General features: G+C 38.6%; 1 protein-coding gene across 6 annotated transcripts in view; it reads right to left on the reverse strand.

Moving 5' to 3' along the window:
• Window positions 1-26017, reverse strand: part of dagla (diacylglycerol lipase, alpha) — a 388180-nt gene that overhangs the window by 137078 nt on the left and 225085 nt on the right. For 5 of the 6 annotated variants that reach the window (XM_043706006.1, XM_043706009.1, XM_043706007.1 and 2 more), the window contains one exon: window positions 12829-12964. In XM_043706006.1, coding sequence (XP_043561941.1) covers window positions 12829-12923 — 95 coding nt within the window. In that variant the 5' untranslated portion in view covers window positions 12924-12964. Of the gene's footprint in view, window positions 1-12828; window positions 12965-22274; window positions 22310-26017 lie in introns of those variants that run through there. The other variant, XM_043706010.1, reaches the window with a different exon arrangement.

Genomic DNA, 26017 nt, shown 5'->3' on the forward strand with positions numbered 1-26017 from the left:
ACTCCAAAATATACTTCATTGGAGGCAGCTGACCATTAAACAGCCACTTACTCCAGGAACTGCAAATGTATGACTATGAGCCAACCTCAGCGCTGACCCTATGAAAATAAGATCATGGATTCTGGCCCATCTTTGCCCTCTGCTCTCCCACTTCAGAGGCAACATTGGAAGTCAATGGCAATATCTTTTTCTTCATGTAGCCTACCATGCTCTACAATGTTGTTCCACTTAGCCCCCACCCCGTACCAGTCACCATCCTTGCCCCCAAACTCTACACATGTATCTGCTTTCTTCCCACCCCGGCCTTAGCTTCTCCACCCCTTTTGTTAGCAACCTCTTCCCCTACAAGCAATCTGTGCACCCTCATCAACAATTAGACCCCAGACTATATTCGCTCCAGACCTCAGACTGATTTTGACGAGTAGCGACAAGACACGATTAACCAATACCCATTTGACTTTACTGACTGCTGATGCTAGCCCGACAGAACTGACCATTCCTCATTCCATGGACTGTAGTTGATCACATGCCTGAGGAACTTGAGCAGACAGAAGAATGTGGCCAAGCCCCTGGACTGTGGGGAGTGTGCCCTTGACTGACTATTGAGTGACGCTTTTGTCAGACAGTGCCACTCATTAACTGGATTGGGAAATAACTTCCAACAGCTTCTGACATGACTATTTGTTTGAATAAATCTTCAATGTGTTTGACATGCAGGAAACGGGCACATACTGTAGTCATTAGACTGCAATGCAAGTCTGTACTGCGTAAGTTGCCTGCAAGTGGATCAGACGAGTGCCATAATGGTTATGAAGAGTTGGTAAATGTCAGATGCCAATGTCAATGGACATGTGGTGCATGCAGTGGTTCCTGTGAAATATGCCCTGAGATGTTGTTTAGTGCTGAGCTGCATGGAGGCTGGGTGCAGGCAGAAGTGATCTGAAGTCATCTTTTCACCCTGATTTCCATATTGATAATTTGAGATGTCTCATCCATTCAACATATTTGGTAAACTAGGAAGCTGAATATTAATGAGGCAGGCTGCAGCATTAATAAGATGCTTAAAAGCCATAAACTCACTTAAATTGTCACTGCCTGGTGAGATACAGAAAGACACTTATGATGTCGAAACGGGTTTTGCCCAGACTTCTTATCCGATATTGCCACAAGCCTCGCCGTAGTCAAAATTGATCAGGCAGTTGTAAGGTTCCAGTCGAAAGAGTTTATAATTTAGACAAAATAGAAGTGTTCTTTATCTCAAAACTCTTACAATTTACCACTGTGGAGGAATGTTATCCATGATCTTAGTGAATAATGGAGCAGACTTGAAAGAACAAATTGCCTAATCTTAACACTCAGTCCCTTGTCTGCAAGCTGCATTTCAGTCATTTATTTATTATTTAGAACTTCTGTGCATACAAATACTATATAAATAAGTAACACAAAACTAACAGCATGTTACTGACAGAATTTGTATCTTTCATCAGCAGCATCCGACGCCTGTGTTCTCTCTCACCCTCAGGTAATTTGTCCCACACTAAATAATCGCCATCAGCAGCTTTATGAATTTAAAGATGAAGATTATTTATTCGCTACACATTTGCCCTGGTTATTAAAGAAAACACAAAAGCTCACTCTCTCAACTACCCACATCATAACAGACAAAACAAAAAGTAGACAGACTGAGAAAAGAAAGCAATACAGTTACAAAAGATACTCTGTCTCAGCATCCCTTTAATAACAGGACTTCACCCTCTTTGTTGAATTGTTGATTTAGTTGGAGCAAACATCTTGAGAAGCAGCTATCACAGTAAACTGCGAGGGCTCTTGCAGTTGACTTATCAGAAGATTGAGTCAAAGAGTGTGGTACTGGAAAAGAAGAATCAATATTTCGGGCATAAGCCCTTCATCAGGAAGACAGCCTCATTCCTGATGGAGGGCTTATGCCCAAAACATCAATTCTCCTGCTCCTCAGATGCTGCCTGACTGGCTGTGCTTTTCCAGCATCACATTCTTTGACTTTGATCTCCAGCATCTGCAATCTTCACTTTCTCCTTACCAGAAAATTGAAATTGGAACAGCCTGGAGGAGATTGTTCTTCCACATTCAAGGCATTACTATTCATTACCTCAATTGCTTAGTTTACTGCAGCTATTCTGATGGCCCCTGTGTGGAGTGCCTAGTGGAGTTATGTCTGTACAACACCCATAGTTGTATTTGAAAGCGGGGGAGAAAGATGGCTGCTTTATGCAAGTGACCTTGTAACATGTGCTGAATCATTTTGCGACTAAGGGCAACAGATAACTCAACAGTATCCTATGGTTTAGTTTTTCACACCGTAATGTTCAAGAAAGTTAATGTCTTTGTATTTGGAGAAAAAGCCATCATGGTATGATGAAACATACATGGGTTTCATTTATATTTAACTCAGACACATTGAATTTCATGTCTGAATTACCCTTTTGAACTTCTTTCAGGAAAAAGCATTCAGTCATCATCATTCTGGAATATATCCGTTTTTTTCAACTTGAGGCAGGTTTTAATCTACAAAGCTCGGACTTTTTTGAGCTCGGACTTTTTTCATTGGAGAAGAGGAGGAGAAGAGGGGAGCTAATTGAGGTATACAAGGTAATGAGAGGCATAGATAGAGTCGATAGCCAGAGACTATTTCCCAGGGCAGAAATGACTAACACGAGGGGTCATAGTTTTAAGCTGGTTGGAGGAAAGTATAGAGGGGATGTCAGAGGCGGGTTCTTTACACAGAGAGTTGAGAGAGCATGGAATGCGTTGCCAGCAGCAGTTGTGGAGGCAGGGTCATTGGGGACATTTAAGAGACTCCTCGACATACATATGGTCACAGAAATTTGAGGGTGCATACATGAGGATCAGTGATCGGCACAACATCGTGGGCTGAAGGGCCTGTTCTGTGCTGTACTGTTCTATGTTCTGTTCTATGTTCTGTTCTATGTTCTAAAGGGAAGTCAGTTGATTATTATTGGACTACATTTTGCAGCCTTTTGCAATTGCTTTCTTTTCAAAATATAGCTTTAATGATGGGTAGTATTTTCATGGCTGAACTGGTCATGAGAAGTAGCAGAAAGACAGCTACTGGTTCTGAACGCATAATACTAGCCTCTCATCAAGCTTTATTGGATTATTGTTGCCAACCTTCAATCCTGATACAGAAACCCAATTTTCCAAACAATACTAAGATTAAAATCTTGATTGTCAGCCTTTCACATGCTAAAAATCACAAAAAATGTTAGATCATTAATTTAATATAGTCCTTGATACCGATAACTGGTATTGGAGATAGGCAATATTCATTAATTAACATGAAAATCTAAAATTTCAGTAAAAACTGGCAGTGTATTCATTGCTTCATAAAGAAGTCAAACTTCTAGAAAGGGTGTTAAACCAAAATATTGTGTCAATATTCAAGATGAATGTGAAAAATTCTGTCAACAATTTAAAAAGCAGCAAGTTCTCTCATTATAAATGGCCAAAAGATGTCAAAGACAGGTCCTGAATATTCAGCAGTTCATAATAGTTAGGAAAGACAGGAAGCTAGGAAAAGGTGGAGGAATAGCTCTGTTAACTAAGGATGGCATTAGCACAAAAAAGAAATGGTCATTGTTTTGGAGTTTAAGGGGTAGAATTAATGACCTGACAGTAAAGGCATCTCTAGGTTGCAGTGGGATTAAAAGGATTGAATTTCACATTCATTTTACGGGCGAGATGAGTGTATTGAAACTTATGATTTAAAATTTAGGGAAGTGTGAAGGCATGAAGACAAAACTAGCTAAAGTGAACTGGGAAACTGGATTAAGGAATAGATCGGTAGTGATACACACAGATATTTAATAAAATAGTTTAGAATACTCAAAAAGTATAGATTCCAGTGAGAAAGTAAACTTATAAGGGAAGGACAAACCATTTGTGCCTAACTAAGGAAGGTATTGAATTCTGCAAAGCTGAGTGGCAGGTCAGAAGATTGGACAGAATATAAAAGAATTTTAAATAATAACTAAAAGATTAAAAGGCAAAAGAAATTCAAGTATGAGAGAAAACTAGCAAGAAAAAGAAAATAATTGATTACTAGTTGTCTAGAGTGTGTCCCTTTGGAATTGATAATGGAAAAATTAAAAAGTGTGGACAAATTGAACAGGTATTTTGCATTTACCTTCACTATAGAGAATACATATCCATAATTATTTTTAGAATGTTATAAGATTATGAAAGGGGAAGAGGAATTTAAGACAATTATTTTCACCACATGAAAGGGTACAAAGAAAATTAGTAGAATTGAAATCTGCCATGTCCCTTCACCTGATGAACTTCATTCTATGCCTTAAAAGAAGTGGCTGCAGAGATAGTAGATGCATTTATTTCAATTTTCCAAAATTCCTTAAATTATGGAAAGGTCTGAGCAGATTAAACAATAATAAATGATTTGTCCACTGAATGTAGGGAGAAGATAGAACGTAGGAAACTACAGGCTAGTTAATCTAACATCTAACATTGTGAAAATGCTAGAATATATTACTAAACAGGTTATAGCAGAACACTTTAAAAATCTTCTTGGAATTTGGCAAGGTCAATAAGGTTTTGTAGAAATGAAAACATATTTGATTAATGCACTAAAATTCTTCATAAAACACAAGCAATGTAGTTAAAGACAAACCAGTGTATCATATTTAGATTTTCAGAAGACATTTGAAAAGATGTCACATCACAAGTTGTTCTATAAAGCAGGAGTTCATGGAGCAGGAGCACTGGGGATTGGTGGGCTTATTAGTATGTATAGAGGATTAGTTGGCCAATACAAACTATGGAAATGGAGGACAAGTTCTGGCTCAAGTAAAAAAGAAAAGTAGCAAATCAATTACTGGCTCGGATTTAAGAGGGGAAAAGCAGTTATAGTTTAAATTCATCTCTATCCCCTTTTTGTCCATTATAACATCAAATATATAATTTAAATGCCATCAATAAGTTCATAATTTTATTACCATTTCCATAAAGTTGAAATCAAGAGTAGCCTGCACAATATTACTGCTCTCTAAAGCATAACTAATTTTGATGTAATATTCCAGTGATCTGTGATGCCAGTGTATAAATGATGGTACTTCCACATTCTCATGGAGATTTCCAGACAACCTGGTGACCACAATAAACAGATCCCAACTGCAATCAGTCCAGACAATAAAAATGCTGTAAAAACTCAGCAAATGGCAGCAGCTGTAGAAAGTGAAACAGAATTGCTACTTTGAGACATACTCTTCTTCAAAATAGATATAATCAATAGACCTTTGGAAATCTATTTGAAATTAAAATAAATGTTCTCAAGATGCAAGGGACACAATGGCCCAATATTTTGTCCATCACAGTTTTCCTGCTGGTGAATTTTCACCTTGAAGTACTGTAATTTTGTTACAGTAATCCTGCTTAAATGTTGGTTATTGATCTACAATCAAACTGAGTGTAATGCCTGACTGCAGTTCAATGGAAAATAATGTTTTGATAAGTATGTAAGTTAGCTCACTTCACTGGAGACTCTCAGTGATGTTACACAGTAATGGTGATGAAACCTCTGAAAACAAACCTTCCAGCTCAGCAAGCTAACTTACATACTTATCATCAACCTGAGCTACAAAACCTTCTCAAAAAATCGCTAAAAATGTTTTGATGCACATGAGCATGGAGCTTTTTTTTTTATAAACCATAATGTTATGAGGATGAAAAATTCAAAAAGCAAAATAAGAATGAAATCCACAGACCTTTTGCAATGGGCTTTATCTTGAAAAGATGCACAGAATTATCTCATTATCAGTTGTTAACAACACATGTTCATTGTACAGATAAACAGAATAAGAGATTAAACTTAATTTTCAACATATTTTCTGAATTAGCTTGTCTGAAGCAGAGGGAAGTTGAATAACTAGCTTCAAGCACCCTTGGCTTTGAGTGAAATGACTAATCAGGGCCTCTAGCCTGCTGAACCTCTTCATTTGTGGGGCCACCAGGAACAAGCAAAATCTGGTTCATTTGTGATGCCCACTATGATCAACCAACCCAGTGTCTTCCCTGGTTTCACACAAAACATAGGCAAGTTATCAAATTCAAACTGAACCTGGAAACCGCTGCAAAGAGAAGGGAGTGGCACAACAGCCCATAGGAATAAAGAGGAAATTCTAGATTTTATAGCCAAAATAAAAAAATTTGTAAGAATCGGTACCCTTGGATAGTGAAAGAGACAATGGGGTATGGGGAAAGAAAAGAAAAACAGCAGTCCTACTAATGAAACTTGATCATTTTGGAGATAAATTCGTAGTTAAATAAAGGCAGTGTTGGGGTTACTACCTACTTCCAGCTCCTTAACATGACTCAATTCTACCTCCACCTTAGCTCATTTCCTACTGGAACTCAACTGTGCTTTTGCTCATTCTAACCTTGTAATTTTCTAGCGTCACATTTTTTGACTTTCTCCTAACATGGATTATCACCATACTTTCCCATTAACATCTCTTCTCCTACTCTACATAAATGCTTTGTGTATTAATATAAAGTTCTGCCTTCACACTGACTCCTGGTCTTGACAATGCCTCAATTTTAAAATTCCTCATCCTTGTTTTCAAATCCCTCAATTGGAATTCCTTCCCCAAGCCCCTCTGTTTTCTGCAACTCCCTCCTCCTCTAAGGTACTCTTTAGCCAGCTATGAATTAACTCTATGTGTAGTTTGGTGTCAAAGCTGATTTTTCAATGATCCAATTAAGTCTGATGGCACATTAAAGGCATTACATTAATCCAAGTTGTTGTTCTTGTTAGACTTCCATGCTGATACCAGTGGACAAGGACAGTAATGTGATTATAGAAAGCCATAACTAACAAAGTCATTAAACAGGTCTTCCAACCCTTCAAGTTCTGTCAATAAAAGAAAAAGCTGTGTCCACATAATTCTGGGCATACCTTTTAGACATTATACTTTTTAGTAAACAGAGAAAAATGTGAATCAGGAAACAATCATTATTAGTATTCATACTAATAAATTTCTTATAAGCTATTTCAGTGTTTTCATATACAGTGTCTGTTACTAAGGCAACAGCAGAGCTGCTGCTTTTGTCCTTGTCATCACAGAATTGTAAAAGCAATGGAGGAGAAACAGAGAGATGGTGCAGGAGATATTGAACCACAGAGGGTTTTCTACATTACTTGCCATTTCTAAATAAGTGTTGAACTTGTGATTAGCTGAATGTCTTTTGACTGCTCTAAGACTGATTGGTGAAGACTTGGCACAAAGCTCCCTTGCATCCTTTTTTCTCATCCTTTTATGTTTTCCTACAAAACTCTTCTTCAATGAACTAATACCTTCAACTATTCATGGTAGACTAGATATAGACTAGGGTAACAAGATTTGCAGTAATACTTTCAAGTGGACTATATTGGCTGTGAAACATTTCAGGACATCCAGAGCATATAAATGGTGCCAATAAATGCAATGCTTTTGTTTTCTATTAATAAAATGTTATGTCAGGCTGATACAGTTGTGGGATTCCCAGAAGCTATTCTATTATATTGCAAGACAGATTCTTGTCACACTGGAGCAACATCTAAGCATGCACAACCATACTCATGTGTAGGTAGATGAAATAACAAATTCATCTCTTCCTTCTTGACTGCCAGACCTTGGGAAGATCTGGATGATCAACTATTGAAAAATCAATTAATTAACTTGTATGGGGGAGTCTACACGAGTCAGCATTATGGCTGCTCCTGGGCAGAAAAGACCAAACTTTTTCACAGGGAACATGTATTATCACAGCCTATATCTGTTCTTAGCTGCTCAGCAAAGCAGTAGTGACAGCACAAAATACAAAGTTCAAGACATGCTAAACTAATCATTGAGGGAAAAAATGTTTAATGTGACGTATGAAACTTTAATTGCTTGTTAGTTTTGTTTTGTTTTTAATCATTGGAGGGGAATTAAACATTTGTGTACAATAGCAGTTGGAATGTTGGTTTTAGTTGAATAGCAAAGGGTGAATTGATGACGTGGGTGAGGGTGGGGGGTTGCGAGGAGAGAGAGAAGACCAAACAGAAGAATCAATGCAGCAGTACAAAACTAAGTATTACAAGATCAGCCAGATTCATGGTGGGAAGCCTAAGCAGTTATGACTCTTGTAACCTTGCAAAACTGCTAAGAAGGTGCTTCATACCTGCTACTTGTGTTAATGTTGCCTTGACAGATGCCAGATTAGCCCTTATATTTGTACTTTTTGGAGACACAACACTTTCTCAATTAAAGTAGAGTCCAGTTACAGAATTGGTATTTCCATTAGTGACTTTGTAAGACCAAAGAAGAAAATGTCTTATCATTTTTTTAAAGACTAAAGGATGGCATGATTCACTCATATATAGCATAGCAACATTAACCCAAGCACTGGACTATTATGATCCCTGGAGATACCAAACTTTTAAAAGGATATTCGAACTTCTAGACACAAAGGAAAATTGTGATAAGATTTCAAGTGATAACATTTTTAGTGTAGCACATAAATTAAAAGTGACATTGTCTAGACAGTTTAGTAGGCAATTATATTATGAACAATATATTACCCATTTAGCTCTGAACACAAGTGAAAATCAAAATCTCTTGCTACTGCTACACTTTACACTATACCTTAAGTGAACAATTTATTCTCCAGAAACCAGCTGCAATTTACTCTCAATTTCTGGGAACTTGTTTTCTTTTCTCTTTTCCAACCAGGAATGTCTAATTTCAGAACATACTTTCATTGTTAGAATTACTTTAGAGATTTTCTCCCTCTGGACCAAGCCAGGCGAATATTCCAGTTTCCTTTAAATCCTCAAACATAGATGGTCTTTTCAATTAGACTACAAGCCCCCCATCTAAGCTTTGCATTGTAAGCATTTTCTTTGTTTTAAATTCAGAACTCACTGCCTCTACCTCAACCTCATTAACCTTTGGAGAGATTCAGGCTAACTTGTGTCTAGAATTTCATGAGTATCTTGGAAACCCTGTAACACAATATTACAAAGATTTTCTCTCTTCCCAAAAGCTTATTTCCATTCACCAATGAGTCATTTAGATCTGGTGTTCAAACAGAAATGTTGATTAGCTATCTTCTAAAATCTTTATTCTACCTTCAATTTAAAGTAAAACCATTTATAAAAACTGACATTCATGTAAGTTGTGAAGACTAACAGACCATACATACACTAACTGCATAATTCCTCCTTCCATTTTCTACAGGTATATATCTTGCACCTTCTTTGCAGGCAGTCATCCTAGATTCCCACTGTCCCACAACAACCAAGCTGCACAAGCTTGTTGTCACAGGTAGAATTCAGAGCAAAATCTCATAATCCCCTTTATTCTCCAGTTTATCTTAAAAGAGACAAACTAAAAATATAACAAGTTTACGAATTTAAATTTCATAGTATTGCCAATATAACATTTGTCAATGGATTCCATGTTATATACATAAACCCAATTTTGACAGATTTTTGAACTCCTCTTTCCCGCTTCTGAACAAATTATAATTTCTCAATACCAGAGAAATCCTCGAATTTTGCTGAGAAACGTTCAATCCTAGAAAAACACAATTTATGATACACCATAAAATTAGTTAATACAAACTGAGTGTGCTCCAGATTTTACAAAAGCTCACATTCCAAATTGTGCTTTGTTTTCCTAACATGGATGAAGGAGAAAGGATCAAGAATAAGTTTTTGTCATAGACAGCATAAAAGGAGACTCGCAATAATAAGTTAAAACTAGTTGTGAAGTAGCAGACAGTACAGGAATAAAATAAATTGAGGTACCATGATTAAAAGAATGAGGTTCCCCAGGGTGCTGTACTGACACTTGATTTTGTTGCGATTTATGTTAATCATGTGGATGAGGCAACTGTATGTCAACCAAGTAAACAGGTGACACAGAGTTAGAAAAGATAGTAAGTAGTTCAAATTGAGGAAGGAAGTTACAAAGCTTGATTGACAGATGAATGGGAAAAACCATGGAAAATGAAGTTCAAGGTGGCAAAGTGCAGTGTCATTTAATTCAGATCAAAGAAAGATAAATCAGAATATTTTCAAAACAATGAACTACTAAGGAGGATGAGCAAAGGTATTTGTGTGTGCAGATGTGAAAATTACTAAAAGCTGCTGCATTAATACAAAAACCTTAATTCCATTAATAATTTATAATTGTTGCATAGAGACCCTCCCATTTAGAAGGGTAAGGAACCATCTGATGGATGTTTCACACATTGACATTCACACACTGAATTAGGCAGCAAAAGATTCACAGCAATCTAAAAGGATTTTATTGTAACTCTGTAATTTGTGGATCCTTTTCCTGCCCAGAAGCTAACTGGGAAAGAAGTCTTCTGTTTTTGGTCAACCTGAGAAACAGGTTTTTTCATTTAAAATTAATTGACCTGCTCAGATACATAATGGCACATCTCTGGAGCAGTTGGGACTTGAACCAGGACTTCTAGCCTAGAGGTAGGGACACTACAACCATGTCACTAGACCCCCAAGAACTGAATTATCTCTTAAAATCAACCTGTTCAGAATTCAACTCTTCATAGACTTTTCTAATCAAACTTTTAAGTCATGTTATAGCACACATCTGGAGTAGGTAGGACTTGAATCTGGGCCTTCTGGATCAATGGTATGAAGAGATCACAGCAGCACTTACAGATGCAATCTTCTAGCACCATGCCAATTGTCATACAACTTACACACTAGGCTGTGCAACACCACATGATAACTCAACTCTCTTCTTTTCCTAATGAACTTGTCAGAGATGTTATGACACGACTTTGGAGCAAGTGGGATTAATAGAGTTCAGTGAATGTCAGTTGCTCTCAATCAATTGACAACAGCACTAAGAGAGAGAAAAACAGCAGAAACCATTACACAAAGGACTTGTGGTACAGTGGTAGTATCCTTACATCGGGCCAGGTTCAAATCCCAACTACTCCAGAAGGGTATCATACAGTCTCTGAACAGGTTGATTAAAAATAACATTATTTGAGCCTTAAAAGCGGTTTGCATTTGTAACTCTCGTAGATGCATTTTAAATGATATTGTATTACAACCATCAAGTATATTGCTCACTAGTGCTGGGTGCATGCAGCCCTCTTTTGCTAGGGAGCAAGTGTGGTGGAAGAAAATCTAGATAAACTGTGAATTATACACCATACATTGCTCGAAGTTATAATGTCAAAACATTTAGAATTGTATTTCTTCTGTTTTAGTTCTGGCCCAAGTATAGTCTATGCAAACCCACTGGCAGAAATTGAAGAGAAAGAAGACTCTACTAGATGCCCAGATAGTCTCAACATCCTGTGCTACACAGACAAAATATAATTGATGTTAGCAATCTAAAGATTAAAGTAGAAAATAGTGACTGGCAGCATCTGCAATGGAATTAAGGTGCTGTTTCTCAAGTTTGTGCTCAGCATCTTTTCTTCTTGTTCGGGACTTTATTGTTTTCCAGACTCAATATTAAGTTAAATGATACAGGATAATCACCTTTCCACTTGTAATTTGTTTAATTTTCTTGCAAAGTATTAGCCTTCACTTTTTTTCTCATTTTCGCTCCTGGATGGGAGGTATTTATTATTCTGACACTCACCCAACTCCTCTGACCCAATCTTATTTTTCTTTACTTGACCAACTCTCTGCTCTGGCCCACCAACTCATCATTGAATGTTTCCCACCTTCTGTGATATCACAGGCTTTTCCCTCCCTTTAGTTCTTTTACCATGCTGCCCATTTCAGCAACTTAAAAGTAATTCCAATTCTAAGTTTCCCTTGTTCTGATGAAAGATCACAATCTGAAATACTGACTCTCCACAGATACACTAGAGCTGAGTATTTCCAGCATTTTTTCTGTTTCTATATAGTGTTTGCCTTGTGGATGTTAACTTTACTTAACTGGCATTTTCATCCGAGAGCCAAATGATTATTAGTTAAACCACATTCCATGAATTGAGCATACAGGGTCTTAAAGGTGACTTTCCAGTGCAAACTGAGCCAAAGTTTTCCTGTCAATCAATTATGCCACTGTACTATTGAAAGAAGAGCAGCAACTTCACCTAATGTTTTAGCCAATGGTCTTTCCTCAATTAATATTACACTTGTTGTTGAGCTCATCATTGCATGCAAAATTTGTGTTACTTTCGTCCACATAACAAGTCACTGCACTTGAATTTATTGAGTGCGATGCACTTCATTTATCGGTACAAATATGCCTTGCTTGCCATCGTTTACAAGCGCTATGCTTTAAAACCTTTAGATCTAAATAGGTTTAGCACACCAAACACACTTAATTTGGGACTTTCATTCAGCATGCTCCATCCATAATGTCACTGCAGCAGAGTGAAGGGCATGTGCCTTTCTGAGAACTCTTGAGATTTTTAAATATGTTTTATTACAAACTGTGAAGATGAAGGTAAAGTATATTGCGATGAAAGGTGTATCATTTAGATATGAATATTGTGTTCTGCTTGGTGGAATTTTTGTGGAATAAATTTCTGTTCTATTGTTAAAGAAACTCCGCAGTCTCACATAATTGCATATTGGTGACCAACCAAACACTAAAATAAAAAATCATGAAGCCAAATTTCATCCCAGATCATCATAATATTGTTTTTATAATTACTTCACCTTCCAGTTAATTCAAATAATTGGAAGAGATGCATTGCTAAGGGTCCTACCAGGTTTCACCAGTTCAAAAACATAGTCAATTATAATAAAAGCTCCATATTTATCCCATTTGAATAACCAGTCCTTACCATGTAGTGTGAATAAGAAAGAGGAAGATTCCTGGCAGCACCAAGTCATCGCTTCCCACTGACCAACGCCGCCTGAATATCACAATACCTGGCATGGTCTCCAGCAACTGCTAATTCGTTCATTAATGCCCAAATCCTATGAAAGCAAGAAACAAATTTTGTTCAACATGTGAATCTTCAAAAGAGATTGCATTAAAAAAAAAAGCCATTTAGGATCGCCGAATTACAGCCAGTATTCAATAACCTGAGCAGACTTTGGTAACTTGGCACTCAGTAAAGAATTTGCATTATTTGCATCATTCTCCATTCATGTTAGATCAGTCTCGAATCACCAGTTTCAATGCATTAAATTAGTTCACAATTGTATGATAGAAGACGGTACTTGGAATGGTAGCTCCTGAAGGAGCTCTTTTGCAGTACAATTTGATCCGAAGACGACCGTTACCATTTTTAGTTTCTTTGCTCCCAATCGGCTTTATTCCACAGTTTACGTTCCCAACAGTGAATTGATTTTAGCCCTAAGTAAATGTTAACTGCAAGTTCAAAGTTGTATAGTCTAATGCTCAACTCTCGACTATACTAGGTCTTTGTTTTCATCAGCAGATCGTTTCTCAAATTTGTCTTCCAACTCCAAACTGTCAAGACGTAGCTTCTCCATCGGACTGCATCGTAACGGTCAGATGCTATTCTCTGATCTGCTATCATGTTTTAAGGTAATTTTATCTCATTTGTACAACATTGTCCATCATCACTGTTAGATACTTATGAATGTAAGTCTGTCCTATTAGCTGTTCATGTTTTTCACTGCTTTTGGCCCCACGTGGCACATGCCTTGGTTCTTACATCCACAGGCTGCTGAAAATCCAGAAGCTGGTTGAACCATGCATGTTGTACCTCACTTTCACAATGACGATTTTTTCAATTCACCAACTGTCCGCTTTCCAACGGAGTAACTTCCCCGAGCAACCAGCACACATTCTTTGGATCAAGAATGGCAAAGCTCAAAAGTCATTAACATGTCTCTTATAATAAAGTATATCTGTCAACTGACATGTTTTGAACTATTAATACAAGAGGGGTCCTTAGTAAATAGGTTCAAGGCAAGTTAGGGGCCCTGCTCAGCCAACCTCCACCACTAAGGCCTCAGTACAAACTCCTAATGCACTTACGTGGAGTGAGAGAAGCAAAGTGGTGGACTAATCATACTAAACTCAGAAAATGAGGCAACAATTGCTCGTCTCCAGGATTTGTATTTATTATTTAAACAAATAAAATAAATAAATAAATGCATATATACATTTATATGGAAACATCCTCAGCCATGTGTTCTCCAATATGTCTTTTTTTTGTTAAACACTTTTTGTTGAAGGCTGGGCTATAGTTTACCTGGGTTGAGAACTCCATTTCAATGACAAGCTTTGAGGGAGCCGGATGGGAAGGTACGGGAACAGCTCTACATATTGCAAGTCACTTTGTCAATATATGGGTTGTGGAGTATCTGGATGACCTGGGTGGGGTGGTATGAGTTTTGCTTTGGCAACACTCAAGGACAATCTGAACTTTCTATACACAGAATTGAAAAGATCAGGTCTTAGAAATCTAGTACAGAGCTGCTGCATTCATCAGCAAACCATATTTCAGCTTTCATTTTGACACGGCAATTGAGGTTGAAGAGGTTTCCATCCAGAAAGTGTGTACTACTGACATCAGCATGTAGTGATCTTTCATAAGGTGAAGAATCACTTTCAGATAGATGATAAATAGTATAGGAGTTGCACATAGCCTTTCTTGACCTTAGTCTGAATTTTGAAGGCATCTGTTTCACATCTCCCACCAAAGATGATGACAGTTATGTGGTAGATTAGATTAGATTAGATTAGATTAGATTAGATTAGATTAGATTAGATTACTTACAGTGTGGAAACAGGCCCTTCGGCCCAACAAGTCCACACCGACCCGCCGAAGCGTAACCCACCCATACCCCTACATTTACCCCTTTACCTAATACTACGGGCAATTTAGCATGGCCAATTCACCTGACTTGCACATCTTTGGACTGTGGGAGGAAACCGGAGCCCCCGGAGAAAACCCACGCAGACACGGGGAGAACGTGCAAACTCCACACAGTCAGTCGCCTGAGTCGGGAATTGAACCCGGGTCTCTGGCGCTGCGAGGCAGCAGTGCTAACCACTGTGCCACCGTGCCGCCCGTGTCATCATGAAGCAATTGCTGTATTGTGATGAAGCGTTTTGGTTATCCAAATCTCTGCAGTCGTGCAATTTGAATTCAATCTTTGTGAATATAAAGGAAAGCTGCATGTGTCACGGTGGTCAGTATACTCTTGGCCTTGGGCTTTCCCTTTCCATCACATCCTTTAACCTCCAGATTTGTCTATGGACATGGATAGCTTCCACACCTTGATTGGCTGCCTTGAAGACATTTATAGTTGCCACATTCCTGAACTTACATCAGTGGGTGCATCACAACAAAGACTTAAATCATAAAGAGCTCTGGTAGACCAAGCCACTGTTACCAACACTCCTGCACACAGCTCTGAACGAATACGAGTATTAGTATAATCCCACCAATACTAGATCTGCCGCATCTTCCAACTTCAATGGGAGGAGCATTGAGCAGACATTAGTGTCCTCTTGAAGTCAGCCCATAGCATAAAGTTCTGAATAATTAATTTTGATGGAACTAACCCCATGACCAGATAACTATGACCTTGCTCAACTCAAAGAGCCACTGTTTTAATGTGGACAAATAAAATGCTTCCAGGACGCTCAAACTCCGTGAACCACAGCGTCATTGACATTAGTAAGTAAAATTAGCTTGCTACAAATTGTTGAAAATGGTGACGTATCAATCAACTTGCTCATGCTTTGAATCATAATGTCTTAATGTTGAAGCAGAGCTGTGGCAGCAAAGGAAAGAAAAATGAACAAATCTTGCATTTTGGATCCCCAAACTTGTGGGACATACTATCTCATGTGCTCAAAGCAAACCTGTGGAAAGAAGCAGAATTAACATTAACATTGTAGGTGGCATGGTGGCTCAGTGGTTAGCACTGCTGCCTCACAGCACCAGGGTCCCAGGTTCGATTCCAGAAGTCAGGTGTCTGCCTGTGTGGAGTTTGCACATTCTCCCCATGTTTGCGTGGGTTTCCTCCCACAGTCCAAAGATGTGCAGTTCAGATGAACTGGCCATGCTAAATTGCCCATAGTGTTCGGTGCATTAGTTAGAGGGAAATGGGTATGGGTGGGTTATTCTTCGGTGGGTCGGTGTGGAGTTGTTGGGCCGAAGGGCCTGTTTCCACACTGTAGGGAATCTAATCTGAAGGGAATCTAATCTAAATTTCGAGTCCACTGACCCTCTTCAGAAGGGATAGTTGCCAGGAAAATATCAACTTTAAGCAGATGAAGGGGGGCAGTAGTGGAGGGTGAAGTGAGCACATAGGTGGAGATAGAATCCACAGAAACAAAGAAAATAAGGCAGACAAAAGGATGGTTGATAGTAAATCAGAGAAGAATACAAGCTGATAATGAGAACAATGAACAAGTGAAAATGGGTTAATTGTACTGAAAACAGTTTGGGATCCCATCAAAGAGTTTGGGATGTGGAGGTAGGTAAAAGGACATGGAAGGTGGTGTTCAGGCTATAAAGTTATTGAATTTGATTTTGAGCCCTGAAGGCTGCAGGATCCCCAAGGGAAAAACAAGACGCTGTTCTTCCAGCTTGGGCCGAGTCTTGCTGGAGCACTGCAATAGGCCCAATGTTGGCCAGGGAACATCGTGGTGTATTGAAGGCGCAGGCAAATGGAAGTTCAGGGTCTTTTTTGCAGACAGAATATAGATGCTCTGTGAAGCAGTTGCCAAGTTGACACTTCATTTCCCCAATGTAGATGAGACCAACATATACAGATTACTAGATTAACTGAAGCGAAGGTAAATCACTAGTTCAAAAGAAATTATAGTCCCTAAGGAAATCGAAACATAATTTTGTAATCTCATCAAGGATCATAACATAAGTTTGGCATCTGGTCCAGAACTGTAACATACCCAACACACGGACAGTCAGGATCAATGGAGAGCCTCAGTTTGCTTTTCTTTCCTTAGTTTACAAGAGCAAGCAGTGCATCCATGGATCTGAACATGCTAAATTAACATGATTGCCAGGTGAAATAGTCTAAGTGGCTAATATGACATTAGGATTCAATTTTGAACATTGCAAGAACTGGCTATTCTTTTAATTTCCATTCACCCCGGCAGTCACATTATTCAAACATCCACAGAGTCATAGTATCATACAGCATGGAAACAGACCGTTTGGTCCAACTCGTCCATGGCAACCAAGTTTCCCAAACTACACTAGTCCAATTTGTCTGTGTTTGGCCCTCAAAATCTAGTCTATATGTGCACCTATCCAAATATCTTTTAAATGTTGTAACAATACCTGCACTTCCTCAGGCATTTCATTTCACATTCGAACCACCCTCTGTGTAAAGAAGTTGCTCCTCAGGTCCTTTTTAAATCTTTCTCTTCTCAACTTAAAATATATACCCGCCAGTTTTGAACTCAGAGGGAAAAGACCTTGGCTATTCACCTTATCTACACCCCTCATGATTTTATAAACTTCTGTTAGATCACCCCTCAACCTCCTACACTCCATAATAAAGGCGCCAGCCTATCCAGCCTCACCTTACAACTCAAATCCTCCAGTTTCCACAATATCCTGGTAAATCTTTTCTGAACATCTAGTTTGCAGTTAAATAAAATTTATAGAACTTTTTCCACTGGAAAATGTCTTAAGGCACTCCATAGCATTTTTGAAGATGCTTTAGTTATTTATTAGTCTTTCTGCATCCTCACAGCAATGGGACAGATGTAGATATCAATCTGTACCAAGGTTGCAAATGGTATTTGGCGAGGCGTGACAATGAGTCTACATCTGCCGCACTATAGGGAGATGGGAGACAGAGACAAAGTGACCATTTCTTCTGATAATGCTGCTCGTCAAAAACAGGAGGCTTTCTATCAAACAGCATTGAGATGCATGCCCATTCAGCATTCTCCTGCACGTCACCTCATTGAAGCTGTCATCTGAGTCTTCTGCAATGATACTTGAATGCCACCTCATCCTATGATGAGTTCTCAAACAAACTGTCATTTTTCTCTCACCTGCCATTTCTGTCCAGTCACCATGGGTTAATCCTGCTAATGTTTTTGATCCTCAGAAGGGTCACTGAACCAGAAACATTAACTTTGGTTTCTCTTCACAGATGCTGTCGGACTTGCTGAGCTTTTCCAACAACTTCCGTTTTTGATTCACAGTAACCACAGTTCTTTTGGTTTCAAGGGCTAATCCCAACTTGTTGCTCATCCCCAAGTGAGAGCGCTGATGGCCATGTGTATTAGATCAAATGATGAAGCCTCTTATTAATCTGTTCTTTTCCCCTTTAACAGATGTAAGTTATGCAGGCAGTAGATCAAGGATGACAGAAAGCAGAACCCAGAAGAGGAATGTTAGTATAAAGTGAGGTGTTTGGGGTAGGAAGCAAGACATCATTGGTCAGAACATTTTCTCACTTTGTCAGTTAACAGAACAAGGAAGTTGCAGATTTGGCGTTGATTACAAGATGTTGTCATCCGCAATGTTCTCAAACAGCATCAATTTGATGTAGGCTCAGTCACAGTCACTCTCATGGTACAGAGAACCATCTCCCCTCCGTAGGGTTCTATGGGAGATGACTGGGCCTTTAGCTGCCTGATTCCCAATATTTCAACATCCTCACTATATCTCTCTGCTTCCACCTCTCCTTCCTTAAGCTTTAAAATATCCCTTTGGTTAAACTTTTGGTCATTTAGTCTATACAAGAAGAAATTAGACCAGTGATAAATTGTGTTCTATAATACTCCTTGGATCTTATTATGGCAGAGACATTTTGTAGAAACATTAGAGTAGAATTAGGCCATTTATCCCCTCAAGCTGTTGTTTTTATTGATCCATGTTGTCATTTCAATCCTGAACTTAAAAGATCCTATTGAATGTCAATTTTATCCTGGAATCATTCTCATTAATCTTCTCTGTACCTTCCCCTAATGCTTTGTCATCATTCCTAGAGTGTGGTCCCAAAACCTGGCCACAATACCCCAGTTGAAGCCAAGCCTGTGTTTTACACTTGCAAGAAGATTTGGTAGAGGTATTCAATATTCAGTAATGTGAAGGAATCAGAAAGAGTTGATTGGGAGGCACTGTTCTTATTTGTTAAGCGACAGGAAGGATGTGACTGAAACAAACAGGATGATTCATTGGGATATTGCCTGGGCTGGAAGGATTCAGTTATGAAGAGAGACCAGTTTGACTGGAGTTATTTTTCTTACAGTAGAAAAGGAAACATGGGGATGGGGGAGTATCTAATGGAGGTATACAAAGCTCTCACAGGCATCGACAGACTAAATTGAGACCTCTTCTTCATAGAGAGGTCAATAACCAGGATGCACAGATTTAAGGAAAAGAGCAGGAAGCATGGAGGGGAATCGAGGAAAGACTGTTGCACCCTCAGGACTGCAGGTATCTGGAACTCATCGTCCAAAGGGATGGTAGAATCAGGCACCATCAAGATATTTAAGAGGTATTTAGTTGAAATCTTAAAATACCACAGCATAAGACTTTCGACCAAGTACTGGAAAATGCAATTAGAATAGATGGATGATTGATGACTTGTACAGACACAATGGCCAGAAGGCCTTCCTTTCTTTGCTTTCGAAACTCTGTGACTTTGAGGGAAGGGTTGAAGACCTCTGCTTGCTCTATTCTGATGTGGAGGTGCCAGTGTTGGACTGGGGTGGACCATATTAAAAATCACACAACACCAGGTCATAGTCCAATAGGTTTATATTTGGAAGTACAAGCTTTCAGAACATTGTTCCTTCATCAGCTAGCTACCTGAAGAAGGAGCAGCACTCCAAAAGCTTGTACTTCCAAATAAACCTGTTGGACTACAGACAAAAAGTGTGATGCTGGAAAAGCACAGCACATCAGGCAGCATCCGAGGAGAGGACAGTCAATGTTTCTAGCATAAGCTCTTTGTAAGGAATGTAATGATTCCTGATGAAGAGCTTATGCTCAAAACATTGACTCTCCTGCTCCTCAGATGCTGCCTGACCGGCTGTGATTTTCCAGCACCATACCTTTTAACTCTGATCTCCAGCATCTGCAGTCCTCACTTTCTCCTACTGGACTATAACCTTGTCTTGGGTGATTTTTAACTTTGCTCTATCCTGCTCATTTCTGTTGTGTGTCACTTTGTGCAGCTAAAAAAAGGCCAGGTCGCCAATGAAAATGTCACAATGGATGGCTTGCTTTTCATAGCAGAATGGTGAGGTAGGTATGAGGGTGGCAGCATCATTTTTTTTAAGACACAAAGTAGAGTATTTAGAAATTAGGCGTGAATCTTGCTGAATAAGTTTTGGGATAAGGCGTTGAGCAGTATAGGAGACCGTTATTGAGGTGGCATGCAAAATATATTCATGAGGTCTGGCCACCTGCATGAGGTCATTGAAACTCATGTTATGCCAAGTCATCAGGTCCAAACACTGGCAGACAACCTTGCTGGTCACTTGCTTTCACTGTTCTGCCTCTGCAGTATCAACACTTCACCATTGGTATCTCTCCTCCATTCAACATGTAACCTAAGGCAACTGCCTGTATCCCTGGGTGTACTCTGACATTCAGCTTATTGGAATTGCAGGAATCTTTCATTCCACTTTCCATTTAAGAAACAGCTTCTCAACCAGGAACCTTCCCCTTCTGAGAAAAAGCAGGCGGCCTGTATTGGATGGAGCAAATCTGTCAGCAACTCCTTGCCTGCAGCACTGAGTTGACATGGCCAGTGCTAGAAACACACTCCAGTCATTCAAATGAAATAAGTCGTCAAACTTGGTGTTCCCCCACCTTAATCTAAAACACCAGGTTATAGTCCAACAGGTTTATTTTGAAGTACTAGCTTTCGAAGAGCTGCTCTTTCATCAGATATCTGTGGAGCAGTGTCTTATGATCCTGCTCCACAGCTACCTGATGAAGGAGCAGTGCTCCGAAAGCTAGTACTTCAAAATAAAACTGTTGGATTATAACCTAGTGTTGTGTGATTTTTAACTTTGTTCACCCCAGTCCAACAAATGCACCTCCATATTAATCTAAATAGGTACCTACTTGCTTCAAGGCATGACCATGTGTCAAATATCAGGGTTAATCAAACTCTTAACTATGCTTCTTTAGCTGTGGCTAAGATTATCAAAGTAATTGAGTTTTACAACAAAATCTCTGTTCAGTTTTTTAAATCACCAAAAATTAACCTTATTTCCTAATATTTTATGACACAGTATACAAAGCAATGTGCAACAACTGTACATGAAATGACTGAAATGGCATAATCCAAGCATTTTTTTCCAGAATTAAAAATTTACACAAATTACCTGAAAACTGGAATGTTTGAATTTGAAGAGGGTGAGTTTAAAATCGTTAGATTTTAATTCCTGATTACCAAACACAAAATATTAATAGAAAATGTAGGGAAACAGCAGCTAAACACCAGATTTTTTCTTCTTTTTTGTTATCCCCCTCCCAACTCTTTCATCCCTCTTCAGGTTTCGACTCTCCTGCCCCACATCATTCCCCACTCTCTGCTCTGCATAACCGGAAGATTCAAGTTAAGTTTGCTGACCTTTTTGGAATGTTATAGGACATCATCATTCAGGTAAATGATAATACATGTAATGCTTTCCAAGATCAAATAACCTGATGAGATGCTGTGCATTGACATGAAAAACACCATTAAAATAAGGTATCCAAGTTTTAGTGGTACTCATGAAATTCTACTCCAAAAATTGATCAACATCTTTAAGACAGGAAGTGGGAAAGCAAATGAAAACTTTCATGGGTCTCTACATCTAAGCATGATATATGATTCAGGCAAGTCTGAATTAATTCCTGTAATTCATGTTTCTTCCATTCAACAGAATGGAAAATAAATTGGTCAAGTTATTTTACAGATAAGTATGTCAATTTAGTCTATTTTCTTATTTCTTACAACTGCATGGATTTAATGCTCTTGGATAGAAACTAGGAAGTCTCTCTTACAGCTTTAAAACAATTCACTGTTGCATAACATACTGTCACTTCTGAAGGATACTCATGATTAATGATAAGTTTATGGTGATTACAATTTCTTAATGAACAGACATAATAATCTGCAGATTTCTTCCAAACATTACTGATAATCAGGAATTGCAAAACAAATTTAATATCTTTAAAAAGAAAAAAAATTAGCATATGCTTCAAAAAGTCAGCCAAGAAGCATCTCATTAAATACTTTAAATTTACACCCTCACACCCTTGATATATTCTGTTCTCACATGTTTTCACTGCAATCCATTAGTCTATACCTGTGAGCCGTTTCAATTTCAGTACCGAAGATTCAACGACTAATCCTGAAAGGTTTAACAGGCAGACTAGACAAAAGAGTTGTCAGCTACTACTGAATTAGTAAAGTCGTCCAAACTGTTGTGCATTTTTTCCTCAGGTCGATGTTCAAACTGAGCAACAGGCAAAGTTCTGACCTTAGAAAGGAAATGACGTCAGGAAAAACTCAAAAAGCAATGAGAAGAATTTGGAAGTCTCTCGCCTGCAACCTGCTATAGTACACATCACTAGGCAGCAGCCATCACTTACAAAGAAATTCAGAAAGCAAGCAGACACAGGCAGAATAATTTTTGATTTAAAAGCAAAGAATGTGTCATTGCCTCCATGAGACTCCTATGCTGGACAGAAGACCTTTTAAAAATTAATTGAAGCTTATTGATCCACATAGCCCTTCACAGTGCATTCCAGCACAAGCAGCTCATTCAACAAACAGGGTAATTGGATATGAACAGCATCATTGTCTGGCTTTTCAGACACCAATTATCCATATACTCTCAAATTTTGAAGGGCTTATTTGCTATATGTGGGGGTAGGGAAAGGATTTCTGTGACAACTCGAGAAATTATAAAGCTAAACATCAAGATAAATTTTAACAGTGAAGTTAAAGATGATGCTGCAAAGGCACAACAGTCTTTTATTATAACTTATTTTTATGGTAGTGAAGCAAAAAGGCAGCACACAGGTATGAATCATGCTGGTGACTCACAGTTACAGCAGCAGAAAGGGATTTGTATAGTTTTAGAGAAATATATATTTTCCAAATCTGCATTTTCCAAATGCACTTTCTACCGACTATAATTATGGCTCAGATTAGAAAAACAAGCATTTAACCATGAAAATTTGGGCATTGGTCCCATCCTGTCAAGGAAATAAGCTGCATTTTCAGAATCCCAGAAGGATATTTGTGCATGGAGGAGGGAGGAGAAGGAGGAGGAGTAATGAAAGGGGTACAGATGGACATGAAACTGACATGCCATGTACACAATTCTCTATGGTTGGCTGGAGTGTGCGCATGATGAATCTTTCATGGATATATTACAATTCATTTCCACCAGCACTTATTACTAGGGCTCATCGCATGAGGGTTGCACAGCGTATGCTCCTGATTCCCCGGCCAAACTGTAGCAATTAGGTAAAAACAAATAAAACAATTTATTTCAAATATATTAGACAAAAGCAGAATAAAGCAAGCAACAATACTTCCAGGCGATGTCATACTCTGAGATCCAGGTGCACATACAACGTTCAAGCCATGATCATAGAATACACTAAGCCCAAAAGACTGGTCTCTGGGGCAGCTAAACAATTCAGTGTCAAGACAGGATCGATCTACTGAGCTCAATTTTATGTTCTTCCTGAAATTCTGGACTTATCATAGATATTTTCTATCCAACCTGTTCAAAGACGTTATTATACACCTCTGAAGCAGGTGTACAAAGTTAAAAATCACACAACACAAGGTTACAGTCCAACAGGTTTAATTGGAAGAACTAGCTTTCTGAGCTCTGCTCCTTCATTAAGGGGTTGTGGAGTACACAATTGTAAGACACAGAATTTATAGCAAAAGTTTATAGTGTGTTGTAACTGAAATTATACATTAAAAATACCTTGAGAGTGGGGGTGTCAGTTGGGGCGGGGGGGGGGGGGGGGGGGGGGGTGGAGGCAATTAAGGAAAGGCAATAAACACTGCCTACGACTCAACTATACCCATATTTGATGAACAAATAAATAAAAATCAATTCACAATTATACTTATGCAATCAAGCCAGATGTGATTAAAAAAATGATTAAGCTAGTTAAGCGTAATAAATGTTCAGTTTAAATTTGCACCCATGTGGTCATGAGGAAGTAGTGAAGTAAGGAAACAATGACTGAATGGAAGATGACCAATCTATCAGAGAAAAAAAAACAGCATTTAATCAATTCAACAGCTAAAAGTCCTCAGAATGGGTACAGACCTCGAGGCAGGGTTAGGAGTTACTGTTGAGTTTGTAGACAGTTATTTTTAGGTGATCAATGAGAGATAAGTGAAAGAGAAGGGTGTGAGTACTTAAAGAGGCAATGTTGTGACCAGAAACAGTTCAGGCAGAATTAAAACTTCATTGAAATAAAGCCCACAAAGGTAATTAGGGCAACTGGTTTCCAAGAATGTTTCTGGGGAAGTAAATATGTAGATGAATTTGAGGGAGAATCAGAGAACAGTAAAATTGAAGTTTACATGAGATACAATTTGAAATTTCCAAAGAGACATCTCGGTTCAGGGGGGTTGTCACTGAACCTAAAGGGATGTTAAGTCAACAGGAGTCAGAAAAAATTGATGTGATCAGAAAGAGTTACTGCTATCTCTGGGAAGATAGGTGGAAATAAGCTGGGGAGTACTAATCTAATTATGCATGATGTAGATATAGGAAATGCTGTTCCAATTAAGCAACATACTTATAGACATAACCCTCTAAAGTTGGCACAGGTTCAATCTGAGATTGAACACATGCTCCAAGACGACACAATCATAGTGAGTTGCAGTGCCCAGAGCTCACCCATAGTAACAGCGCTAAAACCAGATGGTACGCAACAGTTGTGTGTGGACTAACACAAAGTCAACGTAGTTACAAGTTTTATTCATTTCTAATTCTGCGTTTGGAAAACTGTATTGAAAAGGTGGGACAAGCAACATATATTTCTAAGTTGCACTTACTCAGAGGATTCTGGCAAGTATCTTTGCTGTTTCCGATAAAGACAATTTCAGCTTCCGTAACACCGAATGGACAGTGTCAATTTAAAGTCATGCCATTTGGTAAGAAAAATGCAGACAACACATTTCAAAGACTAACCAATAAAGCAATTCCCCGATTACACAATTGTGTAGTTTATGTTGATGACTTGGTGATTTTTCTGTCACACATGGAAGGAACATTTACAATATTTATCACACTTACTCAATTGACTTCGTGAGGCAGGCTTGGTGATAAACCTAGCGAAAGTGAGGACTTCAGATGCTGGAGATTAGAGTCGAGAGTATGGTGCTGGAAAAGCATAGCAGGTCAGGCAGCATCGGAGGAGCAGGAAAATCGAAGTTTCAGGCAAAAGCCCTTCATCAGAAATGGGTGATAAACCTTGTTAAGAGTGAATTTGCCAAAGTCCAAGTCACCTTCCTGGGCCATGTTACTGGATATGGATAATGCAATGTGAAAACAAAGAAAATTGGGGAGTTTCCCATACCATCGACGAAAACAGTAGCACTACAATTCCTGGAATTGCACTATTGATGTGAGTGATGTGGGTGTTGTTGCTGTGCTCCTACAGGAAGACAATGAAAAGATAGAAAGATCTATTGGATATTTCTCCGGGAAATTGAACACTCATCAACAGAAACGCTCGACAATAGAGAAGGCGACTTTGAGCTTGGTGTTGGCGTGACAACAATTCAACATTTATGTTGCCAGTAATGTGTCTGAAATAATCATATACACTGATCAGAAATTCATTGAAGTTCGTCGAGAAATTTAAGGACAAAAATGCCAGACTGTTTAGGTGGAGCTTATTATTACATCCAATCAATTTGAAAATTGTATATGTGACAGGGCAAGAAAACATGATGGCCGACGCATTGTCAAGACTTGGATGAGAAACGGAGGTGTTCGGGGGCAGGAGTAAACAGACTGAAATAGAATGTATAGTGCATGTGTGCATGAATATGGTCAAAGTA

The sequence above is a fragment of the Chiloscyllium plagiosum genome, chromosome 16 (genome assembly GCF_004010195.1).
Source record: "Chiloscyllium plagiosum isolate BGI_BamShark_2017 chromosome 16, ASM401019v2, whole genome shotgun sequence".
NCBI lineage: Eukaryota > Metazoa > Chordata > Chondrichthyes > Orectolobiformes > Hemiscylliidae > Chiloscyllium > Chiloscyllium plagiosum.